This window comes from Meleagris gallopavo, chromosome 1 (assembly GCF_905368555.1).
Source record: "Meleagris gallopavo chromosome 1, MGAL_WU_HG_1.1, whole genome shotgun sequence".
NCBI classification, from domain to species: Eukaryota; Metazoa; Chordata; class Aves; order Galliformes; family Phasianidae; genus Meleagris; species Meleagris gallopavo.
This window is the reverse complement of record NC_139404.1, coordinates 66,004,189-66,028,491: the sequence shown is the minus strand read 5'-3', so window position 1 is coordinate 66,028,491 and position 24,303 is coordinate 66,004,189. Positions and strand designations below refer to the sequence as shown.

The window sequence follows — 24,303 nt, the reverse complement described above, 5'->3', positions numbered from 1 at the left end:
ATCACAGGATAGATCTGTGTAGCCTTTGCATTTGTTGTCTCCTTTAACCTAAACTGTCTTCTGTTAAGCCTAGCCCCATCACTTAAATTTGTAACATTACTCCTGAACAACAAGTTACACTGAGCATATACCAAGTCATGCTGCAAGGGAAGGATGTGAGAAGACAGTGGGTTTTAGATTGAGGAAAAGGACAGAGATGGTCTGAATGAGGAATGTCTATAAAAGAATGAGCCTGCAAATAGGTTAGCCAATCTGAAAAACAGAATACACTCCATATTCCCACTCTTATTATATTCACAACCAGGTTAAAAATGATCAACAAAGTGTTTCTTGGTACTACTTCATGCCCTTCAGTCAGGTCTAATTCGCCTTGACTCTATACACTGAGAAACAGTAGTACAATAGCAGCTTAATGTAATCCTCACTGAGTCCCTTGCACAGGACACTGATCATTGACAATTGTCTGCCTGCCTTCCACCTGCATAAAACATGTTCAGTTTACTGTGGTGGAGAGACAGGCTAGAATAGCTGAAGCATTCTGGTAGAGCTGTGATTACAGACATCTTACCCAAGAAAGAAGAAGGAATCTCAGGTCCATCCCCTGTTCTGTCTTCAGTGAGTATTATTAGCGAGAAAAAATGAGCATGTGTGCCTGAACACAAGGTTTGCCTCATTAGCAGCAACATCCAGCGATATTTGGCTACAGGAATGATTAGCAACACTAAATGCAAGCCTATTCTAGCAGATAGGTTCCTGTAAAGTCTACCCTTCAGAGGATATGGCCCTTATTCGCCTGATGTTTTGTACTACCTCCACACATTTGTCATGCATCTTCCTTACATACAGTTAGAAAAACAAAAATGTTCAGTGCTTTAGAAAAAATGGTCTGATTGAAAAAGTCGAGGTTGCTTAGTATACAGAAAAAGGCTGTGGGAAATTTAAAACAATTGTATGTGTAAAAGATAAGAAAATAAACTCTTAAATTATAGCCAAAGGGTACTTTGAAGGCAGACATCAGGAAACACGTCTTACCTGTAAGGACAGAGAAGTACTGGAATGGACTGTCTAGTGGGCTGTGAAATTCCCTTTACTGGAAGCTGTGAGAAATTATGAGTTAATATCTGTCAGGCACAGCCCAGGTAGAGCTATCTGACATGGAGCAGAGGTAAGGGGGCATTGAGTTCTGAATACCACTATCCATCCCACCAGACAATAATTTTGTGCATGTCCATGTGAAGAGTCAGTGCCTCTGTACTTTAGTGTAACCCTGCCTAGTGAATCCCCTGTGAAGATGTGAAGCTTTTTCCCCTAAAAGCCTGTATTTGTAAAAGTAACATTAGAAAGTTATGTCTGGATTATGTGCTGTAAACGAATGCACTTCTTTGTGCAGTCTTCTGAGTGCAAAAGCAACTGTGTAAAATCATTCTTGCTCATGTTGACTTTGGTTTGGTGTCTCTCAATTGAGAGGACACATCCAGATCACTTATCTTCTACAACTGGCTCTTCTTGTCCAAGTACAGCAGGTACAGTATGAAAATAACAAGCACATTCTCAATCAACATGTGTTGTTGCTAGACATTCCCTGGCATAAATCTGCAGCTAGCTATGACATCTATTTAACTAGATACAACAAAAATCAGTGAGATGCTACAAAACAGGTGAGTGAGGATAGATGTCCAAGCAAGCTGCTTCCTTACACATACCACAGATGTTTGCAATAACGTTGGTGTCTCTGCTAACAACTTAACCGTGCAGATATTCTTCTTCGGTCTCTGTAGGAAAGCCTCATTTCCAGGGGACTTAATAGGTTGCAGACACTTTGGTCACACCCCATAAAATCATAAGTAAGAAGATGTTATACACATCTGAAATTGGTCTATCAGCATTACATAGTACATATATCCCTGTCTGACTGAATGGCTAACTAGATAACTCCCTCAGCAAGAGACAGCAACACACTTGCATTTCAGTGTAATATACCCTTGCCTAAATTGTTCCATGAATCTAGACATTGTTTTGAACAAAACATTATGACTACACTTACCAAGCATAGGATGTGAGGAATTATATGCTTCATCTGCATGCCCTTCCTCACAGAGACACATTCTCTGAACAAAAGGAAAAGCTAGGAGCCCTGCCATGGACCATTTTTTTCTTCGTGTGTCATGCTATTCCCATGCCAGTGTATGGAAGATATTTAACTTCTTCATGATTTGGAACTCTTAGAAAACATCACTGCTTTCACAGAACTGATATTTAGGATTTAATTCAGGTAATTTCCATCTGATCAAATGACCATCTGGAATCCAGTGCCTTTCATCTGAACCTTCATAATAAATTGGAGCCAATTAACCCAGTATATTTTACACAAATTAAAATAAAGCCATTGGAGACAGTGTTCCCACAAGGCTTGTAGCTCTTCTGCAACTTCCAGCCTAAATCTGTCCCCAGGATTTTTTAATTCGACCTGCTGGCCATGCTTCTTTTGATGCAGCCCAGGATACAGTTGGCTTTTTGGGCTGTGAGAGCACATTGCTGGCTCATGTCCAGTTTTCCATCCACAAGTACCCCCAGGTTTTTTCTGCAGGGCTGTGCTCAATCCTTTCACCCCACAGCTTGTATCGGCAGTGACTCGACACAGGTGCAAGACCTTGCACTTGGATCTGCTGAACTTCATGAGGTTCTCCTGAGCCCACTGTTCAAGCCTGTCTAGGTCTCTCTGAATGGCATCTCTGCTGTGTCAACCACACTCCACAGCTTGGTGTCACCAGCAAACATGTTGAGAGTGAACTCAACCCCATTGTCAATGTCACTGATGAAGATATTAAAGAGTATCAGCTCCAGCACTACTCCCGGGGAACATCACTCATCACTGATCTCCATCCAGACATTGAGCCATTGATCACCACTCTCTGGACTCAATCCTGCCACCAGTTCTTTGTCCATAAAACAGTCCATCCATCAAATCCCCATCTTTCCAATTTGGAGAGAAGGATGTTGTGCGTTACCGTGTCAAAGGCCTTACTGATTATAAAAGGCCGTTAGGTTGGTCAAACAGGATTTGCCCTTGGTGAAGCTATGCTGGTTCTCCGATATTATCTCCCTGCCTTCCATATGCCTTAGCATTACTTCCAAGAGGATCTGTTCCATGATCTTTCCTGGCACAGAGCTGAGACTGACAGGCCAGTCGCACCCAGGGTCATCCTTTTTACCCTTTTTAAAAATGAGTGTGATGTTACCTTTTTTTCCAGTCACCTTGGACTTCACCTGGTTGCCATGACTTTTCAAATATCATTGAGAGTACCTTGGCAACTACATCATCTAATTCCCTGAGGACTCTGAGATGCATCTCATCGGGACCCATAGACCAATGAATATTCAGGTTCCTCAGGTGGTCACAAACCTGACCTTCACTTACAGTGGGAAGGATGTAACTTCCCCCTCCCTCTTCTACCAAACCAAATGTTTGAGGGCTGTGTGACGAGCAGTTAACAGAGAAGACTGAGGCAAAAAAAGTTAAGTACCTCAGCCTTTTCCTTGTCTGTTGTCACCAGCTTGTCTGTGTCATTCACTACAGGGGATACATCCTACTGGACTTTTCTTTTCCGGTTCAGGTACCTGTAGAAGCCTTTCTTGTTCTTCTTGGCACCTCTTGCCAAGTGTAGTTCAAGTTGGGCGTTGGCTTTCGTGACTCCATCCCTACACAACCTAGCAGCTTCCTTATATTCTTCCCAAAGTAGCCCTCCCTGTTTTCACTGTCTGTGCATTTTCTTTTCTTCTTCAGTTTGACCATCAAGTCCTGCTTCAGCCATTCCAGTCTCTTGCCTTTCCTTCCTGACTTGCAGGATGGAGAGCTCTTGTGCCCTGAGGAAAGCTTCCTTAAAGATCTGCCAGCTGATTATCTTGCCATCATAGCCCACCTCTTTAGCCAACACACTCAAAATTATCACCTCAGATTGGTATTTATTGGCCATCGGACAATTTGCAGCACTGATTTCATTGTCAAAATCATCTCTTCTAATGCTGTAAAAGCCTAAGCTCTGTTAAAAAAGACGGTTAAAAAAAAAATTAAAAAAAAAATTTAAAAAGCATCCTGAATTCTTAATATGAACAACAGTAAGCTAAATGTTAATTCATACGCACAGTGGGATTTTTCTGGTGCATCCTGTAATACAAAGATCACTACAGTGTCTGGAACACCATCTGGAAGTCAATACTTGCCTCCTGGGAGCTGTTTAGATGAACTAAAGTTGTTCCAGAAGAGAACCACCGCCCTTCACCTCCACACTGTATCAGGTTATAAAGACTTTAAATCAACCATGCCCAGCTATGTAAGTCAATTCCTAAACTGTAATGCAGTCGATTTCTCATTAAATGTAAAGCTAGGCTACACTCCCTCCTAAGCAAGAAGACACCAAGGTTCCTTTGAAAGTCACTACATAATCCTCCTTCAAGATTTGCAAATGTGCTACTCCTTTTTATAGCTTCTGGAATAGCATAACCTTCCTTGATTTTCTTCAAGCCCGCAGACTTGAAGTTGTTCTTCCATCCATATTTAGTAATAGTCAGAGGAACAGGGGCATACACATCTTTGCTGTGGGTGAAATGCCTCCTGAACATCATCTGATAACCTGTTATCCTCCGGCACAATTTATGTGAGTCACCTCAAGAAACCAAACAACCACATGAAAAACAGAAATATGTAGTGTTCCATCAGTTCTTACTCAAGCTTCCTGCCAGGTCGTAAATGCTAAGCATGAAAAGGAACCAAACCTAAGCCTCACCCCAGTACTGATTTGAAGTCTATTTCAGAAGTATTTAAACCTCAAGAAAGCTAACTACTGAATACAGCAAATTAATATAACACAACATAATCACTGAATAATTGATATATACAGTTACATACACTTTGAGAAGTTTATAGACTGAACAAGATAATTCAATACTAAAATTTATAAATAATTAGGAAGACTAGCAGGTGGCCAGGACATAAAGGATAAATTTTACTCAAGGTTTAAACACTGGCTTCCAAAGAAGGTTTAATTGCCCTCTGGGCAGAAATATTGGTATATAAATGAGTTCAGAAAAAAAACTTGCATTGAGCAAGAATTTTATCTTCTGTGGCAGGGGGTTGAAACTTGATCATCTTGATCATCCTTCAGGCCCCTTCCAACACAAGCCATACTATGATTCTATAATTGTCATCATTTATACAAAGCCACAATGAACCTAACAAAACAATTTTAACTGCTTTGCCTTTGGGCAGGCTAGAAATATCTCTGATTTGTATTATCATACCCTCAGCATGGCAGATCATACGCCCTGTAATTACTGGTAGCCACAGGAAGTTCACTGTTCCTATGGCTGCCCATCTGTGACTACTTCCTTTAACTGTTCCTCCACTTGTGACATTTCTAGCTTTTGAAGCAGCAAATTTACAGCCCTGTAAAACAGCTCAACATTAACCAAAAAAAGCCTGCAAAATTCCCAGGCACTAGCATAGCCTCTCTGATCCTCCTAGCCCACACTGCCCTCTTCGTCTTTAGTTTTTTGCTCTTTTACAGTCCCACAGCATAATGTGGCTTTATCCATAACCATGTCTTCTAGTTACTGTAATAAATTTCACTTGAGTTAGAAAAGCTCAGTTGTGCAGCTAATGAGTAGAAACATGCACTAGCACACTCTGCCCCAATAGCTTCCCTGCCTCTGCCAGAGGGATTCCACAGGGCCTACTGAGCCGTGTCCACATCACTCAGCTCTGCCATGGCCTCTTCACTCTCAGCAGGCCTGCTTCTACCAGTCAGCAACCATACAGCCCTGGGTTCTAGTGAAAATTAATAAACCAGCTGTGCTACTCCAAGTGTTTTCCAAATAAAAAGTCACTCAGAGATTAAATGTTCTCATGGCTGAAGTATCCTCTCGAAAGTACCCCATGTCTCTTCTGTCTGAAGTGGGCTCAACAGCAAGCCCACTGGTTGTGATGCTATTTTAAGTTCTGCTCAGTGTTTATTACAATGCAGAAGCAGAGCCACATTTGCCCTACCACACCCTCATCTCCCCCAGCTCCCAAACAGCAACGGGATTTGTATGGGAAAATACCAATCATGACCTGAACAGGTGACTGGCTGGTGAGAAAGGGTGAATGTTATCTTGAGAACACAAATAAACTGCCTCTAGCTTCATGTAGCTAGAAGAAGCTCTTTTGGAGAAACTGCTCTGCTGCTGTAACTAAGTATCCTTGCTTCCTGTGAATGACCTTGCTCGTTCTGATACAGGATGCTTTACTGTCTGCCGGTGTGACACATCTGGCCACAGTACTAAGGGCTGGTGCAGACTCTGCTGGCCAGCTGCCACCAGCACCAAGGAGTTGGTACCAAGTCCCCAGTAACGTGAGCACCTCTCTGTTAGACTGATGAATAATAACTTGCTTCTGTGCACTTACTTTTGGACTTGCAAAGCTTAGGTAGTAGCACTGGTGCTTTTGCATAACAGGATTGATCTGTGTTTTTTGAACACCTGAGGGTCAGTCCGACAAAAAGGCACTGTGCTTGGATCAGCCTCTCTGTTACCTAGGTCAGAAAGTGTCTGACACTCTGTCACTCCAGACTGAAACAGAAATGTTGAGCTAAGGTGGCTCCTCCCCTTTCTTTGCCTTTGGGGCATCTGACACTTTGCAGCTAGATGTCCTTCTCCATTTCCCCTCCGTTTGCTACATTTGGAAAGGTCAGTGTCTGTTTATTTGCACTGACTGAGATAAAACCAGTTTGGCATGTGCAGATAAACTCCAGGCAGATAAGTCAGTCTGGCTGAACACATTTTGGCCAAACTCATTTTGGCAAGCAGAGAAAGACCAAAGCACGCATCTGGTGATCAACAGTGACAGATTTAACATTAGAGCCCATTACACATCTTCTCAAACAATGCACATTCCATCTCATAGACTTTTTAGCATAACTTTGATTTTCACCAGTGGGCTTGTTCACACTTTGTCTATATGGAGTAGTTTCAGATGGACCTTGGCTTTTACTTAACCGACCAGATACGACAGATGCTACCCTCTCCCTGCTTTGCCAGCAGGCTGCACAAAATGGACTAATTACACAATTCTTAATTAGTCAGTAATCAAAGTGAGGGTACAGGTTTCACTTAACTAAATACTAAGACAGGTTTTTGATCTCAATTACCTCAATGCTACAGAGACTACCTAGTATTGAAGGGAAGACACATGCTCTGAAAGATCAAAATTTGTCAGGTCTGTACATTTAGCATTTCATATCCTAGTTATGACAGGCACTATCTGACAGTTTTGTAGGCTGTTCAGAAGCCAGCTACTCAGAAGATCTCCTTTTAATTGCATTCTTAATGTCACTTCACAAGATATAACTGCTTCTACTCATATTAATATACAGTATGTTTTCCATGATTGCAATAATATATGTTTACTACAATTTTATTTTGAATAAACATATGTAGACCCAATCAAAAAGACTATTTGTATTACAGCATACTTAGGGAGGAAAAAAAAATAATAGAGAGAATAAAGAAGGAAGAGAAAAGTGACAGAAATAAGAAAACCCCCCAAATACTAATTAAATGCAGCACAAAAGAAGTCACAGAAGTATTACTTATACAGCAGAATCAATGGGATAAAATATAAGGGTTGCTAAAAGGCTGTCGTTATGTCTGTAGGCACATTATTCCCCTGCCCAGGACATCAAGGAAAAAAAAAAAAAACATCAGGACACAGATGACATCCAATATTTCAATTTCTTCAAGAAGCAATTAATTACTGAGGAAAGAGTACTTCAGTAAGTCAGAGTGCTGGCAAAAATTACCAGAACACTTTTAACAGACGAACACAGCACTTCCAAAGTCAACACCAAAGTTAATAATTTCATACCTTCTGACAACAGCAGAATCCATCAAATCCTTCACTTGGGGTGGTTTGCCATTTTACACACAATTTTTGGATCAAGTCTATGTTCTGGTCTAAAATCAGTCAAAACTACCCACAGATCCTAATCATTAAGGTGTTATCAAACACAACACTCATCTAGATAACCCAGAAAATGCCAGAGAAAGTCTCCCCACTACACTTACAAGTGAAGCAATAACACTTTCCCCCCTACCTTTATATTAAGGACAAAATTTTAAATTTAATCAATTATTTGAAAGACAGTATTTTTCTTCTGTTTACAAGGTACCCAGAAACAGTTGCTAGCTTTCACAAATTTATTTGTGATTCAAAGCCATCTCCTCTGGGTTTCTCATCAGTCATTTGAGATGATTATTCATGAGATGCTCATTACAAGCAACCATCCTTCTGTCTGACATCATTTTGCAGACAAAACTTTAGAAAGGGTTTGGAGCAGATGAGAGATCATTATAGTAATTTGAACTAATTTACTGGTATCTAACACATCCAATTGCTTCAGTGAAATACAATACAATGAGTTATTTCATTTTTTCAAATGAAAAAAATGAAGTTTGACTTCTGAAATTTCTTTTGAAATCTATTCTCTCTCCTTCAAAATAATAACTTGCATAGAAGAGGAAATAATTCCACTTGATTTAAATATCTTATTTCTGGAAGAATATACCTTGAAAATTCATATCAGTTCTACTCAAAATTATGCTGTAAGCTTTTGACAACAACAAAAACCTAATATTTGCAAAAACAGTTAAATACTGGAAAGAGGGTTTTTTTGCCCTAGTAGTAAATATGGTCTAAAATTCTGTTTTCAAATTCAGGGGAATTAAAAAAAAACAGCAAGGGGTGTAAATTTCTTTCAGCAAATGTTTGAAAAGAGCTTGCATTTTTCTCTAACTTAAAAGCTGATAGCTGCTAATTCACCTTCCTCTCACCTGGCTTTGATTTGCATCCAAGCTACTCCTGTGGTTATAATTGTGTTTATGCACTGCATCTAAAAGTTACTGAAGGGAATATATGGAAGGCTGGTTTCTCCTATTTTAGACAGGTAATGAAGGGTGGAAAATGCTAGTTATGCCTGCTGTCATGCCTCAGTGCAACAGGACCAGAGCTACAGGACTGAACCTCCAGGCTGAAGAGTCACAAGTAAGCACATCCCCATTATGCCATGAGCAGGACTTCACATCACACAGTTTAATTTCCTGAAGAGTATTTGGACCACTGTGGGGAGCAACACATTTGGAAGCCACTCGTGGCCTTTGGTAGTCAAACTGAGACATCAGAGCCTGGATTATCAGAGGTTTATCCAGCCATGATACTGATTCCTCTTGCGATAAAGCCCTCTGTATCCCTGATCCTTCAGTGCCTCAGCTACATACCAAAATTACCATCCTTACAGGACTAATACTGAAAATTCAGGTCTACATGAAATGATTGAGAAAACTGGTAGGTACACAGTAAGAATAACCTCCATTTGTTAATATTAAACACATACTTACAGTAATATGCAGCCTCCATGCTTTTTGTCTCCTTAAACTGCCAAATAATGCCATAGATCACAGCAAGCGATACAGTGAAGCTGTTGTCAAGAAATGTCTGCCTTCAATTGAATTCACATCATATAATCCAACAGCTGCAGCAACACCACCACAATACGTTTTGGGAGATCAGATGTAGAAGAGGTCTCCACTCTCACTGCACCCTACGCTCTGTGATCAGCCACATCTTACACTCCTTTCCTCTCACCATGGAGCACTGACTATGAGCAATTAGCATTTTCTCTCCAGCACAGGAAAGTTGTTGCAGTCTGCGTAATGTTTCTGTGTTTGCTTGTTTTAAAGAAAGAAAACTACTTCCGCTCTAGAAGTCAGTAGAAAAAATGACACACAGGAAGCAGAAGTACAATTACAATCAAATAACATGGGGATAGAAAAAAGCTAGCTGATTAAAAACATAAAAAAAAACATTTGAAATATTGCATTCTGAAAATGATAAAATGAAATACTGTAACACTACCAAAACCTTTTAGCCTTTTCACTTCAAAGAAAATATGAAAAAACCATTGAACCGATACCAAGTTTATATTCCAATGAAATAGCATTTTTTAGAGGAAAAGCAATCCATCAGAAAATGTTGAACCAGCTGTAAGAACTTTATCTGCACGGATTACTCAGGTGAAAAATAGTCTATTTTGTACAGTTCACTTTCAAAAGTAAACAACACTTTGCATATTAAGTTCTGAGATTCTTATTGTTCTGTAAGTCTCCACTGATTCATAGTCAGCTTATTCTATTCCATCAAACAGAACACATTTCCTATTTAGTTTTGCGTTACTTCATCCTGTAAGTTAATAACTAGTTAAGCACTGAGAAATCTTCTGCAAGCACAGAAAGGCTTAAACTCAGCAGAATGGTGGGGGTGGAGTCTCCTTCCTCTTATTTTGGAGGAAATATTTTTTTGATGAAATCATCTTAGCTGTGGCCCTTTACACTCCTGTTACATCCTCTGAGCATCTCAGAATATACCCACATTTTGTAAGTGTTTTAAGCTTCTCAACACGTTTGAAAGGAATATTAATCTTCACAAAAATTGTTTGCCTGTTGCTAGTAAGCTAACAGAAACTATTCTTCAAAGTAGAGGCCTGAAAAATTTAGTCTAGTATTTTTCTTGAAACAAAGAGGGACACAGAAAAAAAACTTAATTTAAGAATTTGCTGCAAATCAATTTTCATAAATTTTCAAGTTTATTTGGAAATCATCTGATAAAGGTTTACAAAATTCCTGCAGGCAGAATACATTGGAATAATACATCAAGTTATGGGGAAGAGCACCTGCAAGAAAAGGAGTAGCAGCAAGTAGCATTTCTCAGAAATGCCTGACAGTTCTTAAAAGAACAGTATTTTTAAATTCCTGTAAGTCCTATAGCTGCCTCCTAGCACTGCTTTGGAGCTGGAGATCGCAATGGTCCAGCCTTCCCACCAGCAACCCAGCAGTACTGTGCCAGCCTCTGTGCAGCCCATTGGGCAGGTTCAAGGCAATCAGAGACTTTCAAGTCTCAACTCATACTGATCCTCAGGTTTTATCTCTTCAGGCCTCCTCAGAGCCATTACTCTCAATCTGGCTAACTGAAAATCTTTGGGGACAGGGCTTGGGAGCCTGGAAACCGCTGGACTTCCTGAGATCATTATTCCTCTCTACCCAGAACTTATCTCTCTGAAAGAGCCCATCCAGTGCTCTATAATTTTCTGTGGAAGGATGTGTCTGAGTTTAATCCCAACAAAACCAAATGTGAAATCTCAAATTCAGCACAAAATACAATGACCTCTCTATACCAGCCCAGACAAGGGCTTTCTGAACACTGAAAACCTTATACATATTTTAAGTGGTTGCTGACAACATCTGTAAGGTATAAAGTTTACGGCTCTACCAAGGATTTTAGCTTTCTCCAAGAAACAGAGCAATGCTGTAGCAACAAATCATTAACACACATCAAAAAAAGATTTACAGCTGCTACTCTGGGACCCACTATAAGCCTTCTACAAGTCTCAATGGCAGGGAGAGAAATCCAGCAGAACTCCCCCTTTCTAGCCATACCACAGGGAAAGCACCCTCCAGGCATCAGACATCTACTTGTTTATTCAGCTTGCAGGGACCAACAGCTGTGGAATAGACCTAAGGAATGTTGAGTGCATGGAGGTAGAGGTCCATTACAACAGCCACGGTGCAGTGATATGAAAGTGGTAGTGACCTGAATAAGACACAGCAGAACACTGTTTCTCTGTTTAACACAAGAAGTGGCAGCTCTGATCACTCTTCCCTATATCTTAGCCCTTCCTCACCCTTTCTCCACTAAACTAAGCTAATTCAAAGCTGTAATTCTTTTGTTGAGAACTGAAAACTGTTAAAAAATAAACAAAACTACTTTTTGATGTTCATTTGCAGCATCAGTTTAACAAGCCAAAACTCTGCTACATATAAATGAAACAGTAACAAAAGGAAAACCTGGTGTGAATGACTCATCAACTGCAAGACTTAAAAAATACCTATATCTTTAATCTAAGAAATTAAAATAACACGTAAACCAACCAATATGTCAAGATGTTCAGCTTTCTTTAAACCCATAGCCACAAAAACCATATCTCCTCCCACATTCCATGTCAATATCATAAACTAATTTAACATTAGTTAATATATAACTAAAAATACAAGCAACTTGCTGAAAAACAACAATTTCCAGTATTCAAAACACAACATGAGTCAGCCAAGTCACGTAAGCTTCTGTTATTGTGCCTACACTGTTTGCCATCAATAAACTCCATTAATTTGGAGGTGACTTGGACACCTTCACACGAGCTGTCTCCATATCCTAGCAAGACTGATCTAAAGGGGAGCAAGCCTAGATGAGAAACTGAAAGGCAAAGAGTTACTCCAAATAATCAGCATCACAGCAATTGAGATGACAATTTAGGTTTGTACATATCTCTCCTGTTACATTTATGCCAGATAAACTCAGCCAGCCTACGTGGCAGCAAATCCACTGACATCAGTGGAACCAATCTAATCTGAACTTGGATCCAAAGGCAGGCCAGAAGCTGCCCTTTCAAACAGCTTGAGAAGAAAAATAGAATACGTATGCCAATGACACTGACAGATGTCTATGTGTTACAGGACCAGTTTTTCCTCAGGATTCAACTTGTGAGCCCCACAGCCCTGCCAGCTCACACAGCATCAGCACCAGTCTTGCCAGGTTTGATGCTTCATTTCTAGTGCCAGCTTCTTGGGGCACACAGTTATGCAAGACCCTCAATCCATGATGAACTGACGGAAGTTTCTGCCTGTCACAGTTTGAAATCCCAGTTCAAGAGTGTGATCACTGCTAGAAATACAGAAATCACACTCTAAAAATATCCAGAACTTATCACCATTTTCAAAATCAAGACAGGTGGTCCTATTTCATTACTTGTGTATATCTGCACAATTGGAAGGTGACCAAGGAAATATTAACACACATACTGCTATTTTGCAATTTTCAGAATGCAGAAGTAAAAAAGTTTTGAATTGAGAAATGAAGATAGAGTATTTATTGACTAATAGTTAGCTAACTTATATTCATTTGTACCATATCACCATTTAGTATATTAACATATCAATACTGAAAGAAGAAAAAATGTTACTAACCTGTGGGAATAGCGAGTAAGTTGTATTGTCAATGGTGAAAGAATACAAAAATTCCCCATCAAACCAGAGGTTCTTTCCCATTGGGGAGTTCTGTTTTGTCATCGCAAAGAGCTGCCCAGGGTCGCAGCAGTCTTCCAGCAGCTTCCTAGAAAAGGCAACAAAAAGAAAGAAATGCATGAGTTATAGCTCTGGCAGCCATCTCTAAAGCCCATTTTTAACTGATGGCCCAAGCAGCTGGGTGACCCACAGCTCCTGAGTGCTAGAGAGCAAGCCATTTTTTTTCCCAGCAGTATCATGTGCTGCAGGTGACCACACTGCACATCAGATAACAGATACTAACAGAGAACTCAGAAAGCAAGCAGACCTAGAAATTCAAATTCGAACTTAGCAACTTCCTAATTATTTTTTTAGTTTTTACTTAAAGAAAAGCCAGCAATCCTGATTTTTTTTTAGAAAATCTTAAAAGTAGATAGTTAAAAATTAACCCTCCATTCATTTTTGAATGGCAAAGAAATAAAAAAAGATTTGTTAGAAAGCAGTCCACTCTTTTCAATCACTTCTAAGTAATAAAAAAATAGGTTCTCCAACACACACAGGACTCAGAGAAGCACCTTTGAAAACTAAATCTCAGAACCCAAACTCAGCTGTGAACAGTGGGCCTTATATAAAACCCATAGATACATAATTTGAGCATGGAAAAATTTACCATCGCTGTTCAGTTATTAAGTATCCTTGTGCTACTTTCACAGCAGTCTTAGAGCTTGCCTGGAGTGCCCGCGTGAAGTCCAACTTGAGTCATCTCAGTTTGCTATATATATATATGTATGTATTTATATATACACGGTGAATATTACACTTCTCCTTTCCTCATCCAAACTGTATATCCTCTTACACTTCCAGTTCCTTAAAATAGTTATTACAGAGCTTGAGCAGCAATTTGAGAGATGGTGAGATGGCTGAAGGTTGTACTGAACAAAAATTCTGTATCGTTGCAAGCTCAGCAATTAATACATCTTAACGCACAGAATGGTGAAAAGCTCCCGACATCTGCAGAACAAGAATATCTTAAAGCCAGCATGGGAGAAGCTGAAGTCATTCCCAAAGGATGGGGAAGGATGCATGAAAACTGCAGGTGGCAAGCAGAAAAATATCACTTATCAGTGTCTATCTAAGTGTTTGACATAGTGTTCTCCTCCCTGAAAGAGGAGATTTTATTCCAAAACAAGAAGTCAGACACATAAATGTCTTTGGTTTTGTTTTGTTTTGTTTTGTTTTCCAGAAGTTTCACAGCTACTTTTCTTGTCTAGAAAATGAAGTTTTTCTCCTAAGATGGATTTCTGTTGTAAGTTAATACTTTCTTGCAACTGTGTGAAAATCTGGTGAAAGCTGTAGATTTGTTCCGATCTTTGCAGGGCAAGAAACAGTTCGAAAAGGTTGTGTGACCAGCAGCAGTTTATGGAAATTGCTACTATTCATTGACTTTCTGCTCTTGAGAAGTTTAGTGATTTGCTTTTGTAGCTTCCCGTCACAGCTCTATCCCCAGCAAAGAGCCACCTTTTGCTGGTAATTAGCAGCCAGCTTCTAGAACAAGCCATGAGGGAGCTCTTCTGTGTAACTAGCTGATCAGCCCACCCTCAGCCAAAGAATCTAACACTTTTTACAAAGACTCAATCAGAAGCTTACCTCAGGTTGTTTTGTGGCTCAAAATGTTACTATTTATCCCACTGAGCACAAGGCAGCACCACATGCCCAGACCTTACCTAGCAATGGTATAGGGCTCACAACTCCAGAGCATCCTACTGCTCACAGTGCTGTGAGCACTGACATGTCACCACGTTTTCCTCATATGCACCCGAATTCCTCTCTGTATTGACCAGTAATGGATAAGCCAGCCTTAAATTAGCAACGACCTCCAGTTAACAATGGACAAAACTGTTTGTGGAGCTTAGATCACCCATTACAGAGCCATCTTGTTCTCTGCCGAGCAGTGTGTCAGCCAGAGTGGCAACCACCATTCCCAGAAACACCATCAAGACACCTACATCCAAAGAGGCTTCCCATCATCCTCCTCCACCACAGAAAGGAAACCAAGCTGAAGGCAATTTGAAATTTCTCACCAAACATCCTTTGCAGAGCAGTTTAAGGCAGGCATAATAGAGTACTATTCCAAATAAATTTGAGAATGGAGATTTTACTTGGCTTCCACAAGCTTTCACAAGCTTCAGTTTGCAGCCTTTGGAAATTCTTTTCCTCTCCAGGTCTCACTGCAGCTTTTTGAGAAAGCTGAGAGTAACCCAAAACAGCTGGAGCCTCTAAATACAACTGTACTGCAAAATTGTAGTTTCCAATCAAAACTTCAAGAGAATGTTTCAAATTAATGAATCTTTCCTTAGCTGGGGCAAATGGATGAGCTAAGGAACAGTTTTTCATGCAATTCTTCCCTTCACAATCTAACTAAATATATAATATATACCTACTCTTCCTTCTCCCCAAAACTGCATTCTTCCAGTTTCCAGCAAGTCCTTAGTTAATAAATCTATTATGAAAAGCAGTAAGTGTCTCCTGGAAGGCTAGAGATAGGCAGAACACTAGTTCAAGTATTATCCACCTGCACGTATTAGCACAAAAAAATCTTGTGCACACATACATGCTTTATGTCACAAAAGAATAATTGTAATGGTCTTACATTATTCAGTTTCTCTTTCTGATTCAAATCCAAAAATTATAAAGTAAGAGAGGTTCCACAAAAAATATACATTAAAAAGGAAAAAGGTATTCAAAGGGGAACTAAAGCAGGGCACTTAGCAGGATGATGGAGTCAGAACAGATTTGCCAAACTTGATTAAAACGTACAGCTAAAATGTTATGGTAGATTTTGCAAAACTGAAGCAGCTTTTAACCAACGATTTCAATTCACCGCAAGCATCAGTTTGCTTGCAGGACATGTATTATGTACCTTTGACTCAAAGTTATCTCCAATTCAGAAGACGAATTAAACGACTTGAATATTGCTATTTAAAAGGCACTCGGGCACTCAGATCTGAGAGCACTTAAAGGATAAATCCCACTTATGAGAGAAGCAGGATAAAAGTTACTTCACGTCTCTCACTGCAGACATCCAAGGCTTGGGCCTGATCAGCACCAACAAGGCCATTAGCCCAGAGCAAGCACTGAAGTGGCCCTGCAGATAGACTCAAGCAGCAGTCGCCGCTCCGGGCAGGAGCCCAACAGTGATTTTGAGATGTTATCCACATCCTCACAGTGCATTTTGTTGAGGTTAGATCAGCAGACACTGCGCGCTGAAAGAAGAGGAACAAAATCCCAGTACCAAGAATCCTGCACCCAGATAACACAATCTTCACGGGATTTACAGCACACCAGTTCTTGTCTGATCCTACAAAGAACCTGTAGCACATGGAGAGCATCATCAACATGTGGTAACTGGGGTCAATAAGGAGATCTGCTTCAAAAGCCTGCCTCTCACCAAAAGGCTAATACACACACATATACACTCTTCTCTACCTAGAAGGGGAGAAGAAGCCAGATCTCTTTGGTAAGTCTAAACCAAACCTTGCATGCATAGCCAGTGAAAAGGCTTACATAAAAAAAAATAAACCATCAGTTCTGGACTTAAACTAGTGAACTTTTCAGCTCGGTTTCAATTTGCAGCCAACTGAAGCTGAATCTTATCCTGGTATGACATCAGTCCAAGCCAAAAATGACTCAGCAGCTAGATTAAGCAACCCAAGCAGCTTCAAACTGACAAAGACAATACTTAAAAGCAGAAATGTGCAATTCCACAGCATATGTTGTCAGACAGGAGATTACAGCCCTTTTGCTATTACTTCTCCACAGATGGAGCAGCTCCTGCATCCCCAGCACAACACTGCTCCTCCAGCTCCTTTGGCAGGGCTAAGGTTAAAGGCATAAGCCTCATCTGAGATGGAGCAGGGGGCAAAGGTGGCACGACATGGCATACAGGGGAAAGAAGAAGGCTCAAAGGGTCTATTAAGACCTACTGTCAAAGGTTCTATTAAGACCTACTGGTACCCTGACAGCTGACATTATCAACACCCCTTTTTCTGCCCCAAGGGGATAGCACTTTTATAGCAAACCTTCCCACAATCAAGGCACATTTACCTGATTAACTCTTCAGCACTCTTTTCCACTGCCAATGCAGCCTGAGGTGGGAAAATCCACCTGTAACTGCATCCTGTGCTTTGCTTTGCTAAATATGGGATTTCACATTTGGATTTATGTCAACAGTTCTGGACTGATTTGGCCTAGTTCCATGATTAATGGGGCTGAGGAACAAAGTACCCGTGCCCTAGGAAAGCAGAAAGGAGGAAGGGAAAAGGTAGACGAGATGGCTAGGGAGCACACACCGCAAAGACCAGCAGAAAAGAAAATCTCAAGATTCCCAGGTAGTTTTATCTTTCCCTCCGAATGGAAAATGGAAACAGAGTAATGAAGTCTTCTGGGAACTGTAGTTCATTCTTCTCTTCTGAGAAAGGTATACCCAAAATATCGACAATCCACAGAACTGCAACATTAACTTTTTAACTCCCGGTGTACTACATGATGTTATGGTGTGGAATACCAATAACAGAAATCATAAAACCATGACAATCTACTGAAAAATTAGGAAGGTTAGCAGGTAAATGAGGCTGCTCTATCTCATGGGCCTGTTCTCTGGATCACTGAGTGCCCTGATCCTTTTCTCATCTGCCAACTACATTTTAGTGTTCTCCTGCAGATCATTTAAGAAAAGATAAGTAAAGGGTCAAGAATTAATCTCTGCAAGTCCACACTTGAACACATTCTGAATTCATCACTTAATTAACACCATCATGTGAGATCATAAAAAGAAAAACTCCAGGTCGCACATCATGGAACCATGTGGTCTTTCTCCTTCACAACAGAAACAAAACTGACTCAAACCTTGCCAAATATTTTGGCAAAACTGTTCCCTACAGCAGAGTCCATCTCACCTGAGATTAAATTTAAAAATATCCTCAGCCCAGATATTAAATAACATGATCTTGAAATTGTCTTTCAAAGAACACCATAGATTAAGTGTCCAAACAATGAGAGAATGACCAAAGCAAATGCTCTTTATATTCATAAAAGAATACCAAATGGTGAATTTTGTTTTTTTTTTTTTTTTTCTGGGGGGGGAGAGAGGGTGAGAGGGGAAGCAAGACTAGTTTGAGCATTCACTAAAATCAAAGACATTTGCTAAAAATAACATTTGGAGGAACAGGACATCAGGACATCTAAATCAAGAATACATCATTTTGCACAGGTATATTGCTGAAAATTCCACGGTTACTTCAGCTTGGAGAATATATCTAAATGCAGTGAAAAAGAAATATGAAAAAGAGTGACCATCATAGAGCAGAACAGGGAGAGAATCTGATCTACTTCTCAACCAAGCTTTCCGAAACATGGTTTTTAAAAGTCTAGAAGTCACAGCAGTTTTCCTCCTCACATTTATTGTTATATTTTTCTTGTTATGAAAATTTCAGCCTATTTCAATGCTCCCTGGAGCAATTCCTGGCATCCGGTTTTTACAAGGGTCATTTCCCCTATGCTCCCCAAGAGAGGAAAGGTGTCAGGAAAATATGAAGGTCACAGGCTGAAGCAAACCAGGTACTGAACTGCCTGGGGCTGAAACCTACACAAAAGGAAAGAGGTTGCAGAGACCACAGACACTTCTCAGAATAAGGACAGTCTGTGAAAACCATCTCCATTAGATAAAAAGCAGATCTGTGATATTTTAAAGTAATAAATTTAATAACAAAACATTTGAATAATTTGCAACAAATTGCCAAGTTGAAGGAGGCAGGGCAATAATGAAATTAAGTGCTTCCATCTTTTCTGCATCATCAGTGTATTTTCCTTTAGAACTTTCTTCCAGGTCTTCTTGAGGTGCCCAAAATGGAAACAAAGTATTTTACATAGCCTGAGAATGTTGTATCATTGAGTTTTCACTATTTTAAAATCACTGAACACAACATTTGGTGCCACTTGTGCTGTATATTTAGCAGTTTTGCTTTCCAGATTGCAAAAGAAATGTAAAACACTTTTTCTGCTGTGTATTGGTTCCCTATCCCTTTTACCTTGGCCCAGTACAAACCCTACTGCCTTGCACTTGGCAAAATCTGAGCTGTCATCCATCACATCGTACCACCCTAATCTGCTACTCATTTTAACCAAATTCTTTTTTTGTTTTAATGTAACATACCACAGAATAAATGATGTATTTTTTCCAGAACTCTTCAGAGTAACAAGGAAAATATTTTTCATCTACTTTCTTTCCAAACAAAGCAAAGAAAGATTAATTTGGTGTTTAAAACTCCATGGATCTGCAGTCTTTTCAGAAGACTTTTTCAGCAAAAGCAACAGTATTACAGCATTTTGTGACCAAAAATGTAATTCCCCAAACTTGCCTACATTCTGCTCTCACCAAAATGAACTACAGCTCAGATCTGAATTTCTAAATCTTCACTTGATTTTTGATTATTTAGTCTGTATCACTTTCAGTTTTCCTTTTGAATTATGCTCAGATTTCAGGTGGTAAGATAAAGACATGCAGCTGCTTTAGTTGATGGAGCATTCTTCATTTGATCAAAAGCCTGTATTTTAAAAAGAGTAATTAAAGGGATATATTTTCCTACCACTGTAATCAGACACAATTCTTTTAATAGCGTGACATTAATTTATTCCATACCTTCATTAATATTGCAAGTGAAGAGGAGGACTGAACAGCACAACACTTAGATTGTAGAAATACAGACGAGGACAAAATTTGCCAGGGAATATCTTCATTATTGAACAATGTTTGCAAATCAGAATAAGCTGGGATATTTCGCAGTGAATAGAAGTCTACCTAAACATCTGAGAAGCTTTAAGTTTACCTTTCCCCCTGTCAATTCTTTTACTAACAATCTGGGTAGATTCGGCCTGGAAAGCAGTTGAAACACTGTATTTTTAATTTATTCTGGGGGGAATATTATATAGAAACACATTCTGATTCATGCAAAATGGCTCTAAACTGCTGCACACAAAGCCTATGTATGAGCTTTGAAACACAAATTACAGTGTATGAATTATAATGTAGGAATTCTAGTATTTGGTCAGATGACTTTTTTCTAGGATTCTTATACCAGATGTATAAAGAGTTATACATAAGGAAACCACAAAATCACAAGTTGTGACTTGCAATTTGTAAAAACAGCACAGTTTTATTACTCACACAGTTAAGTTTACTGGAATACGGAATGCCTCCAAGTTGTACATGCTCTTCCCAGTGAAACCTCAACCCCACACAGGAGAGACAGCAGCAGTGACTTGTCTTCCCTCCTCAGAGCTGTGACTGACAGACACATTCCCCAGGGAAGTGATGAATTTGATCACACGATGCTTGTTTCTGGCCAGCAGTATGGGTGGCTCAAGAGAAATGACTTCACTTGATGCTGGAATTCATGAGCCCTGCACCAGACCACTCCTTTGCTCTGCTAACACTATCACCAGTAGCCCTTATACATGACAGCTACATTTGAGAGCAGAGAAAACACGGAGTTTACCTTGCTTCTTTTACAGCATTTGAAATGTAAAAACCTTATTCATATTCAGCAGAGAGCTCTTCTTTTTGGATGCAATTCATCTCAAGCTAAACAGACACATATTTCCTCTCCAGCGACCAGTAGAATAGTGACTACCTGGGACGGTGACATCTACATTTGGAAGATGAATCCAAGCCAAGAAGCCAGAACTGCCACTGCAGATTCTACAAAGCCTATAAAGGCTTCTGCAGTCAGCTATGGGGGAGACTGCAGGCCTTTCTTCTGTCTGCAGCACCTTACACAGGAATGCCATCTGCCAGCAGCCTCATCTGATGGTCTTCCAACTCTTTTCATATAGTGGGGTGCCAGAAGGATGAGATGGCACTACCCTGTGAACTGGCATTTTTGTCAGAGAATGTTCAGAGGAAAAAGGAACTGGGGAAGGGAGAACAGATTAACCTGTTCATGTGCCTTTTTTTTTCTTTTTTAATCTTATAAATCTGTGACAAGAAGAGCTGCTATCAGAGAGAGGAGGTGAAGTTAATGAATTACTGTCTTGCAAAACAGCAGAACCAGCAGTTGAATCAGCAAGATAGATTACATGACTGTGCTACCACGGGGGTAAAAACGCATTGCTCTTATCACCTGGTTCCTTTCAGCAAAACTGCTGCTTGCTCTGCCCAGCTACAAGCACAAGAGATATTCAGCTTCAGCAAAGATGTGGGATGGCTGTATTCTTCCAGAAGATGATGATTCACTAAAAATAAATTGAGCAGTAATAACCTAACATTTGGGCTTACAATACCTAGAGCAATGATACATATGACCTAGATCAATTTTCACACTACAGCGACTTCTCCACCTGCTTCTGCAAACTAGATAAAAGCCCTGTAAGTATTACATAATGCTGCTCACAAAAGCATTCCTATGCTTTAATCCAAGAAAATCCAAATGGGGAATTTTACTCACTTGATCAGTTTAAGTTACACCCCTCCAAAGAAGGCAGACTGGCCAGAGAAAACTATTTGAATTCCATCTTGAATGGTCCAAAAACTGAGACCACATGCACAAAGGGGAAAGAAACAATTCCATACTGGTTTGATGCAAAACCTGTAAGTAACTAGACAGCCATTGGCTACAGATGTGATAGAGACAAGAAACTGTAAAAGCATCACATGAACAGACATGAAAGAGCAATATACTTTCAAAGGCATACAAAGTTTTGTGCTTGGGGTTTTGCTTTAACCCATCAAAGACATACGAATGGACAACTCAAGGAAGTCCTGTTTTGAAGAGAAACTTGCTCCTCTCACTTTTCATAAACTGCTTCCCACAACTCATAACTATCAAGTTGTTCAGGAGACAGAGTAAGGTTCACCTGGTTGGGAAGCACACTTGATGCACTGCCAGCTTACAATAGAATATGATCAGCCATACAAAAGAGGAAACTTTGATTTTGATCCCTCTGTATTTTGATCCCCCCTATATTAGCTTCTGGTTTTCATGAAACTCTTCAGAATTGACTACTTTCTGTCCTACTTTGGATAAAATTGGCCAATGAGATATATTTCAGAAAGAGAGTGGAATATGGCTGAGATTTCAATCGTGTGAGTCACATTTCCTACTGGATGAGGAAAAGAATCCAATAAACTCCAAATAATGCCTTTCTTCAGCTTTCTTGGAAAGAACAACACATACAATATTCTGTTCCTTGTTGCCCATGTATACCTAGAACTATTTTCTTTAATTAAGTGATAATTGTCCAACTTGGGATCAAAGCCAAGATTTAATGCACTGTGAAGAACTGACACGGGGCTTCGTGTACAGCCTGAGTTGGTGCAACCAGCAGCACCAATTTTGAAAATAGTTTGGCCAAGTAGACACACATATTTCTGAACAGAATTCAGTGATCCTTCTGTGTGCTGAAGGATGGTTTCTAGTGCAGGGGGAAAAAAAGGCAAAATTATCACAGACTGAAACAGTCATTTACTTGAAATATATTTGAACTATATCTTCAACTAGCATTCCTGACATTTGTCATTACAAGCTTTCCGAAACAGTTTTGCCAATGTGTTCCAAATCTTGCCTGAGTTTCATTGATGCAAATCCCACGTTAAATGTAGTAAGTCAATTCAAATAAAAGAAAGGCATATTCAATTCAGAATTACTTTATTAGCTCCAATTCCACTTCTTTATAACTCTTCTCCTCCAGCAGAGACAGAAAAAAAGTAGCAATCTTGCACACACATACCTCTGTTATATTTGAATACAGGCTCTGGCTAATTTACAGACTTAACTAAAATCAGAAAGGATCTCACCAACTCTGAGTCAAAATGAGATACTCACAGTATATTCTTACAGGAAAAGTCAGCTGAGATGCTTTCAATAGACACCATCAAATATCTGTCCCAAGAAGAAATGGGACAGGTACTCTCTCCATCTTCACAGCTTGCTCTTCCGTAGAAAATCCAGCAAAAAATCAAGTTTACTGATGGTCAGTATATACTGCAGAACAAAGATTCTGTTGCAATCAAACAGAATAAAGCAGAAGTAAATGCCAAGCCTGTCAGTGAATCACATCATTTGTTTTTGCCACTCTCCTTCTTCTGTTCCTGACAGTGACAGTACTATGTTGTATTAACTGATTTACACTGCAGTAACTCTTAGCAACTGAATCCCCAATTTGCACAAATATAGTGAACTACTGATGTACATTAAGTCTCAGAGGTCTTCATAAGAAAGTAGTATCAACTAAGGTCAACCACTGCACTATTAGTCATCAAGATTTTCCACAGTCAACAGAAGAATACTTACCCTACCCTAAAGCAATTACTTAAGGCACAAGAGAGCTACCAGTATTTGCAAGTACTTCTGTCTTTTCATTACTTATAGCAGGAGGTAACTATTGTAGGAGTATTAACAAAGAAATTCAACTTCTAGACAGTTAAATTAAATGTGATGAATCTGTCATAGTAATAAGTGACTATGTATTTCTAAAATTTGTTGTTTATCACCTGGGCTAGAAAAAAAAGAACACAATCACAGGCAAGTTTTTTTGAACATAGCAAAGAAATTGCTGCCATACCTAGCTCCCTCTAGCATCTCACTAGAAAAGATAAAATGTGGATGCAGAAGTAAACTTCCGCCATTTTCTTCACAACTGTATTGCAGGCTTACTGACAACACTACATAATCACGGGGGATATTTTACATGTGCTCAGATCTACATTCTCATCAATGCTCACTACTGCAAAATAACATGGACTGTAAAAGCAGAGATGGAAGAACCCAGTAGAAGTTTTCCCACTTCTCATCCACATCATCTCATTTCTGAGTCACTGCGCTCCTACACTAGCAACTCAGCTTAAACCAGTTCCCTTTGGCTAGAGTCAGACCTCCAGTCCTTTGTATAACACCATATGCATATGCTCTGATTCCACACAGTATAAAATGTCAGAAATTTCCTGGATCACACTTGATAGCTGGGACGTAAGCACCCTGAATTTCCTCTAAGCCCATATTCTGCACTTGTACTAGTGACGTGGTGCTTCCAAATGGCAAGTACAGGCTTATCATTTGAGGAGTTCCAGACTTCACAAGGAGCTGGCAGGACTCCTCTGCACACTTC

At 39.7% G+C, this 24,303-nt stretch overlaps 1 protein-coding gene across 1 annotated transcript in view; it reads right to left on the bottom strand.

The window, feature by feature from the left end:
• ST8SIA1 (ST8 alpha-N-acetyl-neuraminide alpha-2,8-sialyltransferase 1) overlaps window positions 1-24,303 on the bottom strand; it is a 143,506-nt gene that overhangs the window by 101,496 nt on the left and 17,707 nt on the right. The window contains exon 2 of the mRNA XM_085231663.1: window positions 13,108-13,252. Within this exon, the coding sequence (XP_085087789.1) occupies window positions 13,108-13,252 (145 nt within the window). The remainder of the gene's footprint in view (window positions 1-13,107; window positions 13,253-24,303) is intronic.